This window comes from Lissotriton vulgaris, chromosome 1_2, assembly GCF_964263255.1.
Source record: "Lissotriton vulgaris chromosome 1_2, aLisVul1.2, whole genome shotgun sequence".
Lineage (NCBI taxonomy): Eukaryota > Metazoa > Chordata > Amphibia > Caudata > Salamandridae > Lissotriton > Lissotriton vulgaris.
This window is the reverse complement of record NC_141686.1, coordinates 111199920-111222181: the sequence shown is the minus strand read 5'-3', so window position 1 is coordinate 111222181 and position 22262 is coordinate 111199920. Positions and strand designations below refer to the sequence as shown.

General features: G+C 46.5%; 1 protein-coding gene across 1 annotated transcript in view; it reads left to right on the top strand.

Moving 5' to 3' along the window:
* The window catches only part of LOC147734648 (zinc finger CCCH-type antiviral protein 1-like), a 713249-nt gene that overhangs the window by 674629 nt on the left and 16358 nt on the right, over positions 1–22262 (top strand). The window contains exon 12 of the mRNA XM_086952945.1: positions 12330–12460. Within this exon, the coding sequence (XP_086809071.1) occupies positions 12330–12460 (131 nt within the window). The remainder of the gene's footprint in view (positions 1–12329; positions 12461–22262) is intronic.

Sequence of the window (22262 nt, the reverse complement as noted above, 5' to 3'; positions counted from 1 at the left end):
AGTACGAGGGAAGAAATAAGTATGGTGTAGCATAGGTTTAGTTTTTTTTGCCAAGAATGTAACCAAGATTTCTCTTAGGGTCTAATCAGCTTCGTACCTTGGTTTTAGAATGAAGGAGGTCTGGTATCTCTGTCTCTCAGAACTCGATTTCCCAACACCCCGCAAGGGGAGCTTGGAAACACTGGAGCTGGATTCTCAGCGAGAAAAAGGCAGCCTCTCTGTCCGTGCGTCAGCTGGAGGGTCGACTTCCTTCAGCACTTGCTGTAGCAAGCTGTGTTGGGCAAGTAGATAATTGAACTGCTCCAGACCACCGTGTGTTTGCTAGGGCAACTGTGGGCATATTTATACCTTGAAGGTGCCTGGTTTGACATAATGTTGGACATAATAACGTCACCAAAGAACCCCAAGGGAATGGTAGTTCTTTGAAAACGCCATGATTTCTAGGACAAATCAATATTCAAGAAAGGGGATGTCCCTGACTGCTGAAGCCGAGTTTTCCAAGAAATCGTTGTGGCTTTTTGGAACCAGTGGAAGTAGCCATGCCTGTATTTGGACTGCATGGGCTATGTCTAAATATGGGTATGATTCCTATGCCTATAGAAGGGCAAGGTGATTTGTACCTATATAAGGGCATGCATCGGGAAAATTACACTAGGATCCTCAAATGCTATACAACAGAATTAGGTGTCTGCTTAGAAGTGCCCTTTTCAGGACTGCCCTGTAATTGAGGTTTTAAACCTATTACCTAGTATTATGGCTGATACCTGGTCTTAGTTATTTAATAATTTCATTCCTACGTTTAGGGCAGGTTGTGTGGAGGAGTGTGGCTCTCTGATTAGAGCGGCAGACCCTGATGCAGAGGTCTGGCCCGGGACCAGGGTTCAATTCCCGTCGCGGCAGGGTCTTGAGCTCAAATGTCGGCGGACCCGATAATTCTCGGCACGGTGCCTACTCTAATCATGGGGTCCCACACTGCAACTCTGGGCAATAGCTTGCTTAGTCTCCACACCGGCCCTAATCGCTAAGGATACCTGGCTTCACCAGGGGGGTGCCCAGGAGTTGGGCGCCGAACAGGCCAGGACGGGTTCCTCAGCGGTTTGTTCAGCGCGGGGACACACTGGTAAGTGTAACCATGCGCTTTATAAGCTTCAGAATAAGCTTCAGAATTCTGAACTATAGTAATTTTGTATTTGTCTTAATACATCTGGCACTACTGCTAATGAAGGAATCCCATGAGTTCTGGTATATTTGGCGGCAAAGACTGTACCCCAAGAGGTGCAATCCTCTAACTGTGGTGTAATCCCCATGGGCAAACAGATTGTTAACATTTTGTGTTTTTCAAACTGTGTTGTATTTGGAAATACTGCTTCTAACTGGGTTGTTTTCTGAGCTACCCAGAAAGGAATTTGTTCACGTTTTGTGTGCACTTTGCCCATTACCGCGTGTTATGTTTGTGGAGTAATTTTAGCCCTAGTGCTCTATGTAAGATCTGCAGTAGGTGTAATTGCTGTAGGTTGGACCGTTAGTGTCTTTAAGACGAAGTGTGTCATGTTTCTGTAGAGTTTTATCAACTCTTGCATTGAACAAGTAGTTCATCATGTGGCATTGTGTCAATGTCTGGATGTGGTGCAGAGGTCGCTAAAATCGGCCATGTTGCTGCTGGTCTAGCCTTGCTGTTGTTCTTGTGTGGGGTAGGGCGCCAATGAACCAGAAATTATATTACTGGAAAGTAAGCGGAATCTCAGTCTCCTCAAACGGAGTATAGGCCGCTGGAACTTCTTCATGTGTGTAATAATGAAAAGTATTTGTTACAGCATCTGTTTTTGGGAATACAACCATTGAGTAGAATACCTCTGTTTTTAAATCTTCGTGTGCCTCTATCACAAATATTACTACACCTCCACTCGTAGATAAACCATGTTTGAGTAGTTTAACTGTAAGAGTTTGCCTTACTTTGGGTGCAATATGTATTGCATCTGTATCTTCCTCATCATCAGGAAGTGGTTGCTCTAGTGGGTTTAGGATTGGAGTGGCCATTGTGTATAGAACACAGACCAACTGTCCCAGGAAAGTTAAAAAAGGTTTTATGCACAATTTTGGGAATATTTCCTCTCAAACTTGATTTACCAACAGCCAATACATGGGATATCTCGCCTACTCAGCTGTGGCGAAGTTTTTTCTCACCTACTCCAGACGTCTCTGTGTTTTGTAAGTAGGGTCTCTGGGAATAAGCATGACTGAGCTACTCAGATTCTACCGTTGAGTATGTGTTCCATTTATTTACCATGTTGGTCAAACCATGTTTGACACGTTGTGTGCCATTAGACCACGTTGGGCACCATGTAGTGTAGTTCCGATAGTACCCTTTCATGCAGGACTTACTCTAATTACGGATAACATATACTGTGGTCTTTGTGGCAAACTGAGTCGGTACACCCCCACCGAATATGTCAGCCTATGTTTTCGCATTAGCTAGCTCGCAGTGCTACTAGAATCTCCTGTTATTAGAAAGATTAGTTTTGCAACTTCAGAACATAATAACCTCAGACTGGTGGAAACAATATACTACTTTTCACCCAGTCACTCGTGCTTGCTTGTTTTGCTCTCAGAGAGATACACAGAAGATAAAATAGTATTGTTCTACCATTTTTCAATAGTCATGAACACATACATGAATATAAAATGCATTTATAAAATAAAATGCGTACTCCTAAGATGCCTGTCTAGATGTACTAAGTGTACCTTAGCATGTGAATAGGTACGAAAGAGCCTAAGCCCAAGAACCTAAGACTAAGAGCCAAGAATCCCACTAGGCTTTAGTCAAACCCCCATACCTGAATAGTGCGAGTGTGAGACTTCGTCCTGGACTTGAGCTGGACACCCCGCAAGGGAACATCAGACCACTGTCAGCTGGAGCGATGGCATGCCGGAGCCGAAGCGTCTCTGGTCAGTGTGTCTGCCTTGAGGTCTCGGTTACCTCCTGCTTACTGATAGCAAGAGGTGCTGTATTTATACCTGGGCCGGACTGAGAACCCAAACCGGCCCCCGCAAAGTGCTCGGCTGGCCCCCTGGGGGGGAGCTTGGGGGCGCCACTAGACCTATATCAGGGTAATATAACAATTGGGTAATGGATATCTATCAACCCAAATAGCATTACTTAAATAACGCAAATCAGTACACCTCCAAATGGATTGGTGAGGCTTCCATACCACAACAATGGGTGCTTACCACTTCGATGATTCAATTTCTTCAATGATGTCAGCATTCAGTAGTTTTTCAATCGCAGCTTTTACGTATTCCTCCCAGCTAATGGTAAACTACGCACTTTGTGGACCTTAGGTTGACCGCCACAGTGTAATGTGATCTGATTCTTGGTCCATGAAGATGTGGATGACCCCTCAGTCAGACCTAAGCTACGTTTGTAATAAGGCAACCCAATGTTAACCTGTGGTAGAAATAGGCCTTGCAGTAGTGAAAAACGAATTTAAGAGGTTTTGAGTACCTGGAAATGTAAAACTTAAATGTACATGTCCAACCATTTAAATACAGTACACCCTGCCCTTGGAGCTGTCTAGGGCATACCCTAGGGGTGACTTATATGTATTAAAAGGGAAGGTTTGGGGGCGTGGCCAAGATGGCGGGCTGAGAGGTCGCACTTGCCGAGAGCTCCCGGACCCCTGAAACCCTGCACCGCTCACAGCCGCTGATTCCCCCCCCGGATCGAGCGGTGACTGAGCCTGGTGACCCCCGTGGTGGTGTGGAGCGCTCGTTGAGCCCTGGGTGCCCCACCAGAGGTGCGATTTTGACAGAGATAGCCTGGGGCGGAGCCCTCTGGTCGGCTTGTGTGCGGCCCGGAGGCCGCGAGACCTTCAGGCTTGGGGTCTCGACGGTGTGCTCGGCCGACGGTGAGTGGCCTGCCGGAGTGCCTGCACCGCGGTGATTGAGTGGGTGCCGAGGAGGACTTCGCCGGCGGAGCGGAGCCGAACGGAGGAGGGCGACGGAAGCGGAGCCGGCCTCCGACTACTACGCAAGTCCGGGGCCTGAGAACGCTCGCCTCGCGCGGCCGCTCCGGCCCAACCCTGGTCGTGGCGGAGTGGTGTCGCGCCTCCGGAGCATTTCTTCATCCGGACGTGCCGACCCCGGCTGCCTTTGCCCCGCGAGCCTGCCCTCCGGCTGTGTTTATCGCCACTGGACTCGCGACGGAGGTAGGCCTCATTTCCTGGGCGTTGGCCCATTGACTGTAACGGGCGGCCGTTTTTGGAACCACGGACCGGCCGCCCGGCCTTGGTCGGGGCCTCTGTGTGGCGGTGCTTCCCGGCTGGCGAACAGCAGTCCTGACCCTGGTGGCCTCTTCGCCGAGCGACGGCCATCGGTGGCTTCCGCGCCGCCAGGATGTCGAATGCCAGGGGTCAGAGGAGAGGCGACCGGACTTTGCCGGACATGTTGGGACGCGGTGCCCTGCGCAGCGGAGGGAGCCAGGCCGCCCCGAACTCCCCGGCCCCTTCTAGAGGCGCTGAAGGCGGGGAGCCCCCGGTGACACGATCGTTCCTGGAGTCGCTGTTTAGCTCCTTAAGGGAGGATTTTCAGACTTTGAAGCAGGAGGTGGCCGGGGAGGTCGGCGAGGTACGGAGAGAGGTGGACTCCCTGGGGGAGCGAGTCAACACCGTGGAGGAAGCTGGTCATTCCAGGGACGAAGAGATCGCCCACCTGCAGCAGGAGGTCCTGCGGCTGCGGGAGCAGCAGATTGAGCTGCAGGCCCACGCCGAGGACCTCGAAAACCGGTCCAGGCGGAACAACATCAGGGTCCGGGGCGTCCCGTCCGGCGAAGAGGGTGAAGACGTGACCGCCTACCTAGAGGCCCTCTTCCGCGCAATTTTGGGGGAGTCAGAGGATTTTCAAGTCTGCATCGACAGGGCGCACCGAGTGGGCCGCCCTCGCAGAGCTACGGCGCCCCCCCGGACATTCTGGCCTTCCTACCGGACTTCCCCCTGAAGGAGCGGATCCTCCGCGAGGCGCGGCGGCAGCAGCCTTTCCGCTTCAGAGACCACCCGGTGGCCTTCTATCAGGACTTGTCTACGGTCACGCTGCAGAAGAGAAAATCCTTTAAAATCGCTACGGACTTTCTCCGGGAGCAGGGAACGCAGTACTCTTGGGGGCACCCCTTCCGCCTGATTTTCAGATGGAATGGAACATTGAACCAGCTCCGGTCCCTCCAGGATGTCTGCGCAGTGTTGGGCATCACGGCATCGGATACGGACACCCCGGCACCGCGTCGCAGACGAAGCACTCGAGATGGTTGGCATCAGGCTGGGGAGAGGCGCTCCCTGCCACCGGAGCGGCCTGACTCGCCCACGATTCGGGCGGACATGTCGGCCGCCATCCAGGAGGCCTCCAGAGCAACAGCGATCGGTGAAGTGGCCTTGACGGCCTGAACTTACTCCGGGGGGAGTCTACACTAGCCTTTCCTTATTGCAGGTGCGGGGGTTCTGGGTGTGGGGAGGGGCGGGATGGCGAGTGCATGTGGTTGTGGCTGGACGTCCACTAGACTGACTTTCCACGGCCTTGTCCGATAAGGACCGGACTGGGACAATGACTTCTTTGAATGACTTGAGAAGCGGGGAAGGGGAATGGGAATTGCAGGGGGGTGTTTTGAGTTTGGGGGTGTGCAGGGGGGCTGGGAGTTGGGAGCGGTATGGGGTTGGGTGTGTGAAGTTCCAGGGGAGGGGGGGGGTCCACTTAGTTGGGGGGTTTTGGGGTTTGGGGACTGCACTGTGCCGTAGGGATGTCTGCATTTGCTGTGCGCTGAGGTTTCGTGAAGTGGCCTCTATGTGCGCCTGCTGGGCCTTGCCCACCGTCATGTGCGTTTTAAGGGTTCCCCTCCTTGATGGCCCTTAAGGTTGTTACTCTGAATGTGAAAGGGTTGAATAACCCGGTTAAAAGGTGGGCAGTGCTGTCTCTGTTAGAGAACTCCCAAGCTGACATTTGCCTGCTACAGGAGACCCATCTGCTGGCCAAAGATTGTCCCAGAATGCGTACCCCCAAGTTCCCCACGCAGCTTTTTTCCTCCAGCGCTTCTAAAACGGCGGGGGTGGCACTTCTGTTCTCCAGGGGGTTCAGGGGGGAGATTTTACAAAAGGTAGCGGAACAGAAAGGGAGGCTCTTAGCATACAGGATTAGGGTGGGGGGCCTGGTGATGACTGTAGGCTCTATCTACGGTCCCAATGACCATCAAGATCAATTTTTGCACAGGGCACTGGAGGACGTGGCGTCCACCTCTGATAGGCACATAGTGTTGGGGGGAGATCTGAATCTGGTCTTCGACGCGGCTCTGGACAGGTCTGTGCAACGGCGCCACCAGTTGGGAGAGCTTTCGGGCTCGGTTCGCACCCGACTTGAGGAGCTGGATCTGCATGACATGTGGCGCCGCCTCCACCCTGCGACCCGCGCGTACTCCTATTTCTAACACGCACACAAGTCCTACGCGCGACTGGACCATTTACTTGTGACTGGCCCGATGCTCGCTCTGGCCTCGAAGGCCGACATGGGGGTCCTCTCTCTTTCTGACCATGCGCCGGTGGAGGGTGCCTTCAATTTACCCCCAGTGGCTCGACCGAGAGGGGTCTGGCGACTCCGGGACACCCTATTGCACAGACGGTCGACGGTGCAACAGATTCGCGCGGCCATTGCGGACTTCCAGCGAGTAAACGATAATGACGACACCTCCCGCGCGACGCAATGGGCCGCCCTGAAGGCCGTGCTCCGGGGCGAATTTATCGCCATCTCCTCGGCGGAGAACAAGGATCGCCAGCTCAAACGGGATGAGCTTACCCGGCAGGTGCGGGAGCTGGAGCAGGTCCATCTTAGGACGGAGGCCCCCAGAGTTTGGAGACAACTGAAAGCCGCCAGGAAACTCTTGTCTGCCCTTGACATGGACCGGGCTGAGTACGCGATGCTTCGGTTGGCACCCTCCCTCCCAGCGATGGTCACGGCCAATTATGCGGCTTTGAGCACGAAAATCAGAGAGGAACTGGCTCGGTGGGATAAGGGCACGTTGTCGCTACTGGGTAGGGTGGCCGCAGTGAAGACGACCCTTCTACCTCAGGTACTGTACCTGTTCAGGGCGCTGCCGCTGCAGCCCCCCACCGGATGGCTCGCAGAGACTCAGTCGGCCATTGCGCGTTTTGTGTGGCAGGGCCGCAGACCGCGGATTAAGGGGAACATAGCTACGCTGGCGCCTGAATCTGGAGGGCTAGGGATACCAGATTTACGGAAATATTTCCAGGCCGCCCAACTTCGCTATCTGGTGGAGTGGAGCCGGTGGGAGTCAGACAAACACTGGTTGTTTCAGGACCAGTCGGTAGCAGGCAGAACGCTACAGGAGGTGCCATTCTTGAGACGCGCTCATCGACCCCCTAACCTTTACGCCTCTTTGGTGACGCGTGTCCCACTTCGGGTGTGGGACTCAGTGGCCACTAGGCATGAACTCACTACCTTTCCCTCTCCCTTCACGCCGCTAATTTGCAATCCGGACTTTGGTCCGGGAACTGAGCCTGGGCTTACGACTGCTGGTGGGCGGCCAATTGTTGCACTTTGTATCACCTGTATGGCCCAGAGGGTATCATCCCCTTCCAGGACTTGCGGCTGGATTATGGCCTCCCTGAGACGGAGCGCATGCGGTATATGCAGGCGCGCCACTGGGCGCTACAGTCCCAAGTGCGCGAAAGGGCAGACCGGGAGATCACGGTGTACGAGCGCTGGTTAGTCACTCGCACGTCGGACGCTAAGCTTATCTCCGATTTGTACAAGATGCTGCAGCCCCCCCCCCTTTCACATTCATAACCCGGGTCGGGAGCGCTGGGAACGGGAGCTCGGACGAGTGTTGAGTCATACAGAATGGGACCACATCTCCTACCGCTCACGCCACTCTGCCTATCACACGGGGCTCACGGAGACCTTCACTAAAATTTCGACCTATTGGTATCGCACTCCTGAGAAATTACATGAGATGGATAGGTCAATACCAGGGACGTGCTGGCGTAACTGTGGCCAAACTGGCACGCTTACACATATTTTGTGGGATTGTCCCCTTTTGGCTTCTTACTGGGAGGAGGTCCTTAGCGAGGTTGACAAATGTTTCGAGATAGAGCTGCCACGGTTCCCTGCCTATGTCCTATTGGGATTGCCGAATGGGTTGATGTACCCCCTCAGGTCTAGAAGGGGTAGACAGATTGCGATAGCTCTGGGGTCAGCGGTGCAAAACATTCTCATCCACTGGCGCTCCACCACGCTCCCCATCGTTGTCGGCTGGCTGCATAGATTGTGGCATGTTCTTGGTACCGAAAAAATGTCCTTAGTGGCAGTGGGGGATGTAGATGCTTTTGAGGAGCTGTGGGCGCCTTTCCATAGTCTGTTGTGTTCTGAGTTCAGGGAGATCACCTGCCCGAGGTATCTCAGGCTGTTACGGCTGACACCGCCGCCGGATCCGCCTGTTTGATTGGTCGGAGTCGGCGTCTAGTAGCGGAGTCAACCGGAGGGTCGCTACGAGGGGAGAGCAGTTGGTCATTGGCACAGTGCAGGGGGTGGGTTGGGGTGCAGTAGTTGGGGGGTTTGTTGGTTGGGTAGGCTATGGAGCAGAGTTGTTTCCCCACCCTTTTTCCCCCCTTTTTCCTTTCTCCCCTCCCCCCCTCTTCACTCTCCCCCCCCCCCCCCTCTTTTTTCGTCTTTAACCACAGGCGCGCAAGCTGTGTTTCCATGCTGGATGGTGCCCATTGAGGAGACAGAAATGCTTTGATGTATCTAATGTACCGCACGCATTGATTGTGGGGCACCTGTGGTTTTTCTTTTTCATGTCCTTGTTGTTTCCTTCTTTACCCTGCTTCAATAAAATACTTTAAACCTAAAAGGGAAGGTTTGGGCCTGGCAACAGGGTTAACATGCCAGGCCGACATGGCTATTGTAAATGAATCTAGGACCCTAGTGTAATTTTCCCGATTCATGCCCCTATATAGATATACTTTATCATATCCTTATATAGGCATAGAAATCACTACCATATTTGGCCTGAGCCTTGCAGCCCAAATACGGCATGGCTACTTCCACTAAGTTCCGAGAATCAACAACGTTTTCTTGGAAAAACCTGCCTTCAGCAGCTAGGGACTTCCCCCTGCTTGAATATTAAGTTCTACAAGAACTCCTGGCGTTTTCCAAGAATTTAGCCTTTGAGTGATGTTATTAAGTCCGAACATGCGTCAAACTCGGCACCTTCAAAGTATAAATATGCCTAGGTTTGCCCGGACAAACACACGGTGGTTTGGAGCAGATCGACTATCTATTTGCCGGACGCCCTGCAGCAGCAAGTGCCGAAGGAAGCCGACCCTCCAACTGACGCACTACGAGAGACGCAGTCTTTTCTCTTGCCGAGAATACAAGACCTCCTTCATTCTAAAACCAAGGTACGGAGCTGATTAGATTTCTTAGAGAATTCTTGGAATAGATTCCTGGCAGAGAACTACTAAACTTAGGCTACTCCTCACTTACTTCTTCCCTTGTACTCGACTTAGGTTAGGTACACCGGGGTATGCGTATTTTAGAAGCACCAGTTGAGAACTTTTAGTCATTATTTATTACTGTATGTATTTTATACATTTTATGGCTTAGAAACCATATCATGCTTTTACAGTACTACTTTATAATACTGCTTGTATTATATGCCTTGTACTTTATAACCAGTATTACGATTGTAGCAGTTCATTTCCAATGCTTGATAAAGAAGACTGTTCAATAAATACTTTTATTGTTATGTTATGTTATTAAAAATTTATAAAGCGCACATACGCCCGAAGGCTTCTTGGCGCTGGAAAGAGATAAAAAACATAACAAGGGGTGAGTCTGCAAGAATCTTTATTTCAAGTAAGCCTGTGTGAAGAGGTGAGTCTTAAATGCCTTTCTAAAGGCAAGGAGGTCCTTGCTCTGTCTGAGGGCTGGTGGCAGAGAGTTCCATAGGGTAGCTGCTAAGAAATGGAAACTGCTGCCACCTTGTCGTTTTTTCTTAAAGCGTGGTACTTCAAGTAGGTCTTTGTGGGCTGATCTCAGGTTGCGTGAAGGAACATATCTTCCAATCAGCTGCCTGATGAATAGAGGTCCCTTGCCTTGCAAAGCCTTGAAGATGATGCACCCAGCTTTGAATTCGGCTCTTTGAGCCACGGGTAGCCAGTGCAGGGTCTCTAGGCCTGATTTAATCGATTCCCATTTGGGTACATTGCAGATCAGCCTGGCGGCCTGATTCTGCAAGTACTGCAGTCTTCTAAGTTGGCCTACAGGTAGGCCAAGATATAGACTGTTTGAGAAGTCGATGAGGGAGAGGACTAGGGCCATGACCACCTGAATTAAGGCGGAAGGAGTGAGGAAATGTGCGATTTTCCTAATTTTCCTCAATTGAAAAAATCCAGAGGAAACCACGGTTCCAATTTGGGATTTTAGCGAGAGGTCCTCATTGATGGTTATCCCCAGACTTTTTACAGTCAGAGATTTCTTAGGGGGGAGGCCCATATCAGCAGGCCAGAAGTTAGGGCTCCAACTGATTTCGCTCTTGCCGGGCAGGATCAGCTCTGTTTTCCCTGGGTTTAATTTAAGATGATTTGAGGACATCCAACTCTGAATTAAAGTCATAGTGGCTTGGAAGTCCTCCACAGCATTTGGGGAATTAAGAACGAAAACTAGCTGCAAGTCATCTGCATAATTGTATACAGTGACTTTATGCTTTCTCAGGGCAAAAAGAAGGGGCCGCATATACAAGTTAAACAATAGGGGAGATAACGAAGAGCCTTGGGGCACCCCGCAAAAAGACTTGACTTTGGCAGCAGAAAAAGAGCCTAAGCGGACAGACTGAGTACGTTCAGAAATGAACGATTTCAACCAGGCTAGGGCAGAGTCTCTAAGGCCTGCCTGTTCGACACGGTTGACCAGGATAGAATAGTCAACCGTGTCAAATGCGGCGGACAAGTCAAGAAGTACCAGGGCTTGGTGAAGGTTTTTGTCAGCGTTGGACCTCAAGGTGTTCTGGACGGCCAATATTACTGCCTCAGTGGAGTGACCAGGTCGGAATCCTGCTTGATTGGGTTGGAGATAGCCCGATTCCTCCACGAAATTAGAGAGGCAGTTGGTGACATGCGCCTCCAACATTTTGGATAGAAAGGGCAGCAAGGATTATTATTATTATTATTATTATTATTATTGAAAACGCCCGTCTCTCTATTTCTCTGCATCTCTGGTGAAGCGAAGCATGCACGATTGACTGAGTAAAATAGTTATCAATTGTTTCCGTGACTCTAGAAATTTGATTTCTTATTCTTGGGAAACAAAGTTGTCATGTTTATGCGGTTGTCAGAAACTAATCCCTTCTTGTTCATTCGAGAAAGTTTCTAGTGACCTCTGAGCTAGCTGGCACTCACTATTAAGTTTAATATATTCGGTAGAGACCTAGTCGACCTCAGTGCTACGTCTAAACTACAGTATATATTATTCCAATGCGCAGAGCCTATTGGGAATATAGGAACTGCACTACATGGCAGTTTAAAGCTCTGCACACAGGCTCTGCAATGGCATGCCTGAAACGTTCAAAGAACTACTAATTTGGGTTAAACAATGAGTGCTGCAAGCCCACTAGAAGCATTTAATTTAAAGACCTTGACATATGAAGTGCACTTTACTAGGGACTTATAAGTAAATTAAATTTGCCAAATATGGATACGCTAGTGTTACCATTTTTGGGGGGGCGGGGCAAATGCATTTTAGCACTGGTTAGCAGTGGTAAAGTACCCAGAGTCTTAAAGCCAACCATTGACGGTGACCCTGCAGAAAGGGCCAGGTCCAACACACATAAATGTAATCAGTATTCTTTTGCCATCAAAGTATTTGCTTTGGCCACTGTTTACCCTTTCCCTAAGCTAAGGATGATCCGTGCATGCACCTCTCAGGAGATCATGCTGCACTGCCTCAGCTGTATAACCTGGATTCTAGGTCTTGACTTGGCACCTGAGCATCCCTAGAAGGTTGAAGATCTGGATTTATTTTCAGTAACAAAGCAGCATGATGTGTACATGTAAAGATCGAAAAGCACAACACAGAAACTTGCAGCCAATTCTCCTGCTGGTGAAAAGAAGTGTATTTCATATACACAAAAACAGGAATGTCAGAAGATGGCCTTAAAGGCACACCATTTTATCATACTTTAAGAATATTTAGTAGCTGCAGAATGCATGATATTATAGAGTCATTTCATAACAGAATGCCTCAAGTTTGCAGACTCTGAAATATGTTTTTCAATACAGTTGGTACAGATCAATCGGTATTCCATTGAATTCCACGAGATTGAAGAGTCCTTCGAATTGACCATGCCGAATCACTTCATCCAAAAGGTGCAGAGGATTCAGAACATTACTCTCTGGAGGTTCTATCAAATGTAAGTTACATATTTCATTTTGTTACAGTCCTTGTTGAACAATGTGCTCTGTAGTGGTATAAATTAGAATATACTACAATTAAGAGATAAAAGAAATCCACTCAGTGGGAATATTTTCAAAGGGACACATGGATGGCACACCGTTGAACAGCAGTGATCCTAAATCCATAGAGCCTAAAATATTTGTTGTAAGTAGGAAAGTTTTATTTTTAACCGTTACGTTTTTATAGTAAATGGCTTCCAAAATATATGGGGCAGGAATTCCACATTTTTAGCTCCGCTCCTGAGAAATCTTTCTTCAGGATCCAGTGTTTAATGAACCTTTGTAATTCTAGCCACATTCCTTTCCTACTTCTGTACATGCATGCTCCTCTGGCGAGTTTTATTTTCTGACAACTATATTTTGGCAAGTTAAGGATTACTTTGTTGATGAGAAGCAAGCGTTTAAATTGACATCTTATTTCAAGTGGAACCCACTGAAGATCATTTTATACAGGGTTGGTCTGATTGTCACAGCTGGGTTGGCCACTGGATGTGCAACTGCATGAAAACCAGTTCTTACTGGTACTTATCCGGAATTAAGGTGACTGGTTGGTAGGGCATTTTCACCAGCTATTCTCCTTAGGAACATTGCTTGGACTACTGTGTTAGGGTTTTGTTATTTGAGGAATCGTTTCATTTTCCTTAGCATCATCAGTTGATATTCCCTTGGTAGAGCTTTTTTTTGGTCATGTAGAAGAGCCTGTTGTTGAGTGTGAACCCCAATTATTTTGCATTTTTAAACACTGGACGTGAAATCCCTGCGGTATTAAGGAAGGTAATCCAGTCAGGAGTGTAATAAATGCCCCCCTGCAGCCCCTGTGGTATGGGGGTTCTACAGGGGACTCCAACCCCTTCATGGAGCCCCCATTCAGCCCAAGGCCAATGAATATCTGTGAGGTATGCGAGTATCAGGGGCCCATCATCACATTCTGCAGGGGGCCCCATCATTTTTCGTTATGCCACTGAAGCCACATTATTGTAGAAGAGTTTTCCAGGGGTGGATGGGTCGAGACATGGTTTATGTTGTGTCGTCTAGTACCTGACCTAATCATTACATTTAATGATGAAAGACATTCTCGACAGAGTTTAATTTAAGATGAAACTAAGTGCCATGACTGAAGATGTGGTATTTAATGCCAAGTTCATGTTAGATGTCCTATAATGTCTTCATGCATTTGCTAAACATAGGCAAGCAAATTTGCAACTCTGTGCTGCACCCAGTTCCATGGGGTTATTGCCCATACGGATTGCCATTTTATCGTTCTAGAGACAAGAGGAAAACCATTTCAGCACTATGCTCATCATTGAGCCCTTGGATAGTGACCCACCAAACTGCCAAGTTTGTGCATGCCTATGCCTCCCCAAATCTCCAGTAGAGAACGGCCAAGGATATCTGGCGATCACTACATACCTGGCGAGGTGCCCTGTGTTGTTTATCCACAGGTCTGGTACATACATTTTCCACCCACCTGAATGCCAACCAGCACTCATGTTGATGCAACCTGCTCAGCATTCATTTTGGTTCTGCACAATAAATCTGCCAAAGCTGGGCTTTAAAAATTCCCTATTTAGCACATGTTTTTCTCCCTCTTCATCAAAGCCATCCTAGTATTCTCCTTCCTTAGACTGCCATGCCTTACATCGTGATCCTAGGAAGCAAAAATCAGTGGCAGAAACCCTGCCCTAAATAAGGGAAACCTTCTCCCAGTGTGACCCAGGGGTGGTCAGAAATATGGAATCCTCTAAGACAGGTGCAGGAAACTGAAACTGAGGGCTTGGTAGGGTGGTCTCAGTCTGTTCCACAACATATGAGAATGCTACGATCAATAGTTATGAGTGTGGCAAGTCATCTATTAGTATGAAGATGTGAAAGATTTTGAGAGCATCAGGAACTATGTGGAGAGTGGTGGTTTCTTTCAGCGAATAGGCATAGCACCTCTTGAAAGTGACCAAGACTGTCATGGGACTTCTGGCAGCATTGACTAGAGAAGTAGATCACAGTATTGTAGTGACTGTGGCCTCTCTGGCATTATTCATTTTTGAGTAGAGTTGGGCTGAGAGGTTAATTGATTCTTGGCATGGACCACCACATCACAGTTATTAAATTCCAGGAAAACACAATTCCATCCATTGACTTAATACATGCAGCATCACATGGCACAAGCTAAACGTGATTACTTGTGGTATCAGTGACTTGTGGCAGAGGGTGCACAATATCTCATTAAACTGGGGCTACCATGGTGACTGCATTGTACAACTCAGGACCCAGGAAGCCATAGGGCAGGGACTGATGACTAACAGACCATCACTCCCATTATAGACTATTGCCTTTGAAGGACCACATGTCAATTTATAGTATTGTATTGTAGCATTTGTATTGTATTTTCCTATCTCCAGATGAGACTCAAACTCTCTTTCAATTGGTATGCATGTATCTTTAGAGAGGGATGTTAGCTGAGGTATCAAATATGAATAGTGTGTTTTGTCCATGTAGTGTAGTCTAGAAAAGTGCTGTAAATTTGATGCATGGAAATCCAGTAATGTCTTACAGGTGAGGCAGTATATGAATAGTGTATGAGGGAAATCTTTGCACATTTCATTTATGGGGGCAGATCAGGACAGACTGTTCCCATGAGGAGCAGGGTCTGTACATATTTGCATAAGGCGACCCTTTGTCTAGAGTGGCATGGTAAGCAAAAAATGATGGACTTGATTGTGGCCCGGAGTGATTGCCAGTGGCTGAAGTTAATTCAAGCATTCCATCCATCCATCACCTTGTTGGTGAAAGTAAGCACTAGGTGGGACGTGTAGGCCCAGGTGTGGATCCCTTCTGGGGAGGACCTCGGCTGGCAGTTTGGTGTGGAATGTTCCTATAAGGAACAGGGTTGGTATGAATTTGCGTACGGCAGGCTTTTGTCTAAAGTGGCCTGGCTGCAATACGATCCAGAGCAATTACCAGTGGCTGAGATGAATTCAAGAAGTCCATCCATCTTTATGCTGTTGTTGCACTTTATGCCCTAAGAGTGATGAGAATGTCTAGATGTTGGCACCATGCTCCTTGTGCCTCACTGATGAGACCTAAGTAGGTCGAGACCAGTCAAAGGCGGCTTGTAGTCCATTCTGACAGAGTCCTCGGCTGGTACTTCGAGACAGACTGTTCCCATGCGGAGTAGGGTTGGTACAGATTTGCATAATGCGGGCCTTCGTCTACTGTGACATTGTGGGTTAAAAGCGATGACTGGAATGCGGTCCAGAGTTTTTGCCAGTGGCTGACATTAATTCATTATTCCATGCATCACCTTGATGTTGTTGCACTTTGCATTTAAATGGAAGTGATATGTAATCTGTTAAGTAATTGAGTCATTGTTTTGGTCTTATTATTTACCTGAATTCTCGATGACTGCAGACATCCTTATTCTCTTTGTGAGTGTTACTTGTCTGAACAGAGAAGGAGTTCCCTTTAAATTTGACTGCAAGAAATGGGTGCTGTCTAGTAGATCATCTGATGTGCAGTTCTGAGTACATTGTAAGAGTTTTGTCTTGCTACTGATAACCTATTTAGCGCTTTCAGTGATATGATATTGTGCCTTAGGAATCAAGCTATACTTCACTGATGAGACCTAAGTTGGATGAAACCAGTCTGGAGTTGCCTGTGGTCCCTTCTTTAGGGGTCCTCGTCTGTCAGTTTGTGATGGACTGTTCCCATGAGGAGCGGGGTTAGTACTGGTTTGTATAAGGCAGCTTTTTGTTTACAGTGGCAAGATGGACAAAAACAATGGACTGGAATGCAGCCCAGAGCTATTGCCAGTGGCTGAGATTAATTCAAGCATTCCATCCAGCACTATGTTGTTACATTTTATGCCATAAGTGTGATGGGTAAGCCCAGGCCTGGGGTCACATTCTCACTGTGCCTTTGGACTCAAGCTATATCTCACTGATGAGACCTAACAGGTTGTACCTGGCCTGCGGTTGCTTGTGTCCCTTCTGGAGGGGGCCCTGCTGGCAATTTGGGCAGATGGTTCCCATGAGGAGGAGAGTTGGTACTGAGTTGCAACTTTGTCAGGAGTGGCATGGTGATGTGGACTGGAATGCGGCCCAGAGTGATTGTGTGGCTGAGATTAATTCAAGCATTTCATCCATCAAATTGTTGTTGTTGTGCATTGCATTTAAAACCTGGAGTGACTGGTAAGCTATTAAGTAGTTTGGTCATTGTTTTGGTTTTATTACCTCCCTGAATTCACAATGGCTGCAGACATTCTTATTCTCTTTCTGAGAATTGCATGTCTGAACTGAGAGGGCACTCCCTTTGAGTTTTGACTGCAAGAAAAGGGCCCTTTTTCATAGATCATCGGTTGTGCATTGCTGAGGACTTTGTAAGAGTTTTGTCTTGTTACTGATAACTAGTGTAGCGCTTTCAGTGAACTGCTAATGTTGTTCTCCGTGCTCAGTTTAAGAACATGTCCGGCTTGATTCTTTATAGCTCCCTATTGTGCGCTAATCTTTTTTTGAGAGTCTGATGTGGAAGCCATTCATATATTTGCGACTCTATGGCTATCAATGCCAGAAACTTGTGTGATAGACTTAAGCAAGGGAAGATGCAGCATAAGTTTCTCTGGTCACTTTATTTACTTGGCATTACAATGGGAGGTTGCAATCCATAATCACATCATGGTCCTTTACTGGCTTTAGAGCTTTTAAAGAGGTGAGGGGTGATTGTTGATGATAGAACGTCTACTGCTTTAGAATGAGCGTAATGTAAGGCATATTATGGCGCTTGGAAACCTCTTTTTAATAGAGACATGTTGATGATTGCTTTGCCCTTGTGGCAGCAGCGGCTCTCTTGAAGAATGTGTTTATATGTCTGAGGAACATGCATCTGTGGGAGGTCGTGCAATGTTTATATGTTATTTATAACATTGCTTTCTTCAATTGTTAGCAAACTGAAGTAGTGCATTGTTTGTTGGGATTTTCTTGTGTGATTTAGCAAGGTTTACAGTTAAGTCGTGTTATTGACTGCTTTCAACAAAGACTGGGCTTCAAAATGACCTTTTTTTTAAGTGAAGGGCCAACGATTTTCAGAGCTCCTGATAGGTTGGGTGAATTCAGAAGGCATTTTGAAGAGCTCTTTGGTAGGGCATGTAACCGATGAAATGTAATGAGAGTGGAATGATTTTGTGCCTTTATTGATGGATACAATAAGTCACAATGAGGTAACCCAGTATCCCTCAGAACCTGGGCAATAGTATGTAAGTATGCAATTGGTTCTGTCGGGTTTGTCTTATTTCTTCAAGTTATTCCGAGTATTCAGAAATTCATTCATTTTCAAGCGAATTAATCCAACCAAAAAGAATTGCAAATCCAAACCATCTAGGGTACATCAAAACACTTTTATAGATTAATTTCATTTATAATTACCCTAATTTCGAATTATACACAGCTGTAATCAGTACATGGTGGCGCAGCATATGTGAAGAGGGTGACGTTTAGTGCTCAGTGATATTTGTTCAAGTGTAAAATACACAATGGTGACTTTGGATAAGGTGGAGGAAAGGGGAAAAATGGGCCAGTGATACAATGTTTTTAGTAAGTTCTGCGGACCACATCGGTTGGTTTTGTCACAGAGTCCTTTTTAATTGGTCCAAAGGATTTAATGTTGACGTTTCAACCCTAGTAAAGCCATCTTAATGGGTCATTGCGGGTCTTCATCAGGACTAGGGGGGCAGACAGCCAAAGCGGGGCCCTGGGAGGTGCACCCAGGCTAGGCTTGTGCACAGTCACTAGTCAATCTGTGATTAGCAAGGAGCTATGGCTCCCTTGGATGGTGATCCTTGTATCATGAAAGTTGCTTATTAAGTGCAGTCAATACAATCACACGTTGCTCACCTATTACAATCTACTCGTTCGGCAATGGTTCAGGCAGTACCACTAGGACTTAGTCTTTTAAACGTTCGTAATGAATATCGGGAACACTCGAAGGCTGTAAGTCCTTTCTGCTTTGTCATTTGAGATGTCATTTGTGATGTCATCAGTGATGTCACTGACCATGTCATGAGTGATGTAATATGTGACATCATCAGCAGTGGATTGCGGGTGCGCGAGTGATAGTTAGCTCAACTAACTATAACTGGTGAATTTCTCTGGTTTTATATGAGTCAAATGTCCAACTAATTATAACGTCCCTGAAATCTATTATTTTTCAGTGAATTTCCAAGGTTTTTCAAATGTTATTTTCATATTTTAATATTTATAAAACCTACATTTTTTCTAATTATTTTTAATATTTTGCAACTCTATTATCCTTTTTTTAACTTTAAAAATTGAGTAATGTTTTATATCATCCCCCAAAAATATGTATATCATTATTATTTTTTGGGAGAAAACTACAGTCTTGTACCAGTAGTCTACCAAGCTCGATCAGCACGCGAATCCTATCCATCACATTTAAATGATGCGCATTTCGTATCCGACAGGTTTGTGGCACCGCGTAACAACTAAGGGCCCGATTCACAGAATGAACTTAAGATTCAATCCTAAACTTACTACTATTTTGGTATTCACAGAATGCACTTACTACTTTTGGCATTCACAGAATGAATTTACTACTTTTGGTATTCACAGAAGTTAGGATTTTGTCTTAAGTTTGTCTTAAGACAGACTTAAGACAGACTTAAGACAGACTTAAGACAAAATCCTAACCTCTGTGAATACCAAAAGTAGTAAGTTCATTCTGTGAATGCCAAAAGTAGTAAATGCATTCTGTGAATACCAAAATAGTAGTAAGTTTAGGATTGAGTCTTAAGTTCATTCTGTGAATCGGGCCCATAGACATATGAGGTCGCGCCAGCTGCTACTTTGGTATGCAACGGGTAAGCACTACCAAGCCGTGCATTACATCATATTCGTATGGGGTCGGGCCCGCTGCACGTTGCGTATGCGACGAGTGCATGCTGCCACACCCTGTATTACGTCATAGTGTCACACCATGTACGCCATTCCCTCATTTTTTGTTAGTCTCAAAACTATATCTAAATAACTGTAAAGTGTATATGAGAGCAAGAGATAATGAAAAATATTTGAAACATTTATATATTTCTAAATGTAATAAACTTATATTATAGTAAATATATTTTCTCAAAATCACTTAGGATGCGGTCTCCTTGCGCGCTGCGTGCCCGATTGCCATGTGACCATAAAAAAGCATTTAGTTCGTTCATAACTTTTCCCATTGTAACAGTTGGAAAACATCACCCATTTTAGTCAATCTCTGTACAGAATGTGATGAGACACACCTCTTCTGCTTAGAGAGCTTTTTTCTAAACTTTTTGCAATGTACACATATCTTACACTACACACAACATGCAACCATCATCTTCATCAATATTCATACTTTATAAAGTAGCCTTCCACCTGTGATAGCCATTTACCTAAAAGTTACATAACCAAAGTTTTCTCCACTACCAGAGGTAACATTGTTGTATACGCTGGCCACAGCACAATGTAATGTAGTACGTCCCAGAGGCAGTATAATGCATAGATAATGAACACACGGACACAGATAGATAGTGGAAGTGGGTACGGGGCACGTGCGATCAACTCCTTTTTATTACCAGCGTCACATATCCAGTGACGTCTGTGCTGAATGCGTGTGGGGTGAGTTTAAAGCAGCCCTGAGGGAATGGTTACTGCTAGCCTCAACTACAACAGTAATCATTGGATCACACGTAGAGCATCAATATTAAAAGAATCAATAATTCATGCTGCAGTAAGGTAGGGACAGTAGATGTGAAATAATACAGAAAAAATTATATCGTAAAAGAACCACAACTTGTGGTATACTGAGACACAATCAATAGATCTGAAATAATACATACAAAGATTATATCATAAACGCTCCATCAGTTCTAGTACACTCACATAGCCACATCAAAAGCATTCAGCATGTGCACAGCCAGCGATGATGCGTGCTGCGGGCGCGCCGTACTAGGAGCAAAATCTGTTGCCATCAACACTGCATCATCTGCAATAGCGACTCGATCTGAATTGTGAACACTGCTGTCTGCAGTGTAAGCCAGACAGAGCAGACACCAAAGGCCCACAGCCACGAGGCATTGACTTGAGCTCCACAGTTTACAGTACACAAAGCAACAAAAAAGCATGTGCGGACCCAGCCATAATGCATATGAGTGGTGCAGACAAAGCGCACTGCGTCATCTACAGTACCGACTCAAGCTCAAATGTGAACACTGCTGTCTGCAGTGTAGGCCAGAGAGAGCGTTCAGCAAGGGCCCACAGCCACGTGGCATTGACTTGAGGTGCCCAGTTTCTCATACGCAAAGCAAAAAAAGTGTGTGCGGAGCCTGTAATGATACGTATGCATGGTGCAGACAGAGCGAACTGGAGCAATGTCTTTGCCTACAGCACTACGTCATCTACAATAGCGACTCAACCTGAATTGTGAACACTGCTGTCTGCAGTGTTAATTGAAGGCAGTACTCACACAGTCATCCATGAATACTTTTTCTCACTTCCTCTTCACAAAATACAATAACATATATTACAGAAAACTCTGCAATAAATAAATCAAAACAATTCGAATTCCGATTTCTGCTGTCCACAATGTAGACTATTCAGAGTTCCTTTCCCCTTGCAAGATAAATTTGGTCATTGTACTAAACCTATAAGTCATCAAAAAAAATTCTTCAAGCAAGTATACTAAAAGGATAATGTGTATATTTCAATAGACGTTGTAGTTACTACTGGATTTGTGTAATTAAACAATCACCACTCGATCTGAATTGTGAACACTTCTGTCTGCAGTGTAGGCCATAGAGAGGGATCAGCAAGGACCCACAGCTATGTAACGTGGACTTGAGCTCCACAGTTTGTCATAAGCAAAGAAACAAAAAGCGTGTGCGGAGCCTGTAATGATACGTATGCATGGTGCAGACAGAGCACACTGGAGCTATGTCTTTTCCAACAGGACTGTATCATCTAGTCATCTACAATAGCGACTCGTTCTGAATTGTGAACACTGCTGTCTGCAGTGTTAATTGAAGGCAGTACTCACACAGACAACCATGAATACTTTTTCTCACTTCCCCTTAACAAAATTCAACAACATAAATAGCAGAAAACTCTACAATAAATAAATCAAAACAATTTGTATAGCGATTTCTGCTCTCCACAGTGCAGACTAGTCAGTGTTCCTTTGGACTTGCAAGATGAATTTGGTCATTGTAGTAAACCTATAAGTCATCTAAAACAAATTCTTCAAGCAAGTGTACTAAAAGGATATTGTGTATATTTCAATAGATATTCTAGTTACTTGACTACTGGATTCTGTAATTAAACAATCACCACTCGATCTAAATTGTGAGCCCTGCTGACCGTGGTATAGGCCAGAGGCATTATTCATTAACGTCTCACAGCCACGTACCATTGAATTTTAAAGGATAGAGTTGGTTGCACCAGATCGGAGTGGGTACACAGAAATAATCACAGACTTGAACTTCTAACATCCTCAATCATAGAATCAAGACACCGTTTTACTGTTTGGACCTGCTGTACCGCAGTGTACTCCACGGACTGGTGTCAACCAAGCACAATAATCATGTGCAACTGTTAGCTACGCAAGCACAGAGTCTGATGCACCTCAACGGAGGGAGTTCTATGAAAACCAAGCAACAAGTAATATTCCATTGTGGGATCAAGACACCATTCCACTGTTGTGACCTAGAGTAGGTTGCACCTCGTCGAAGGG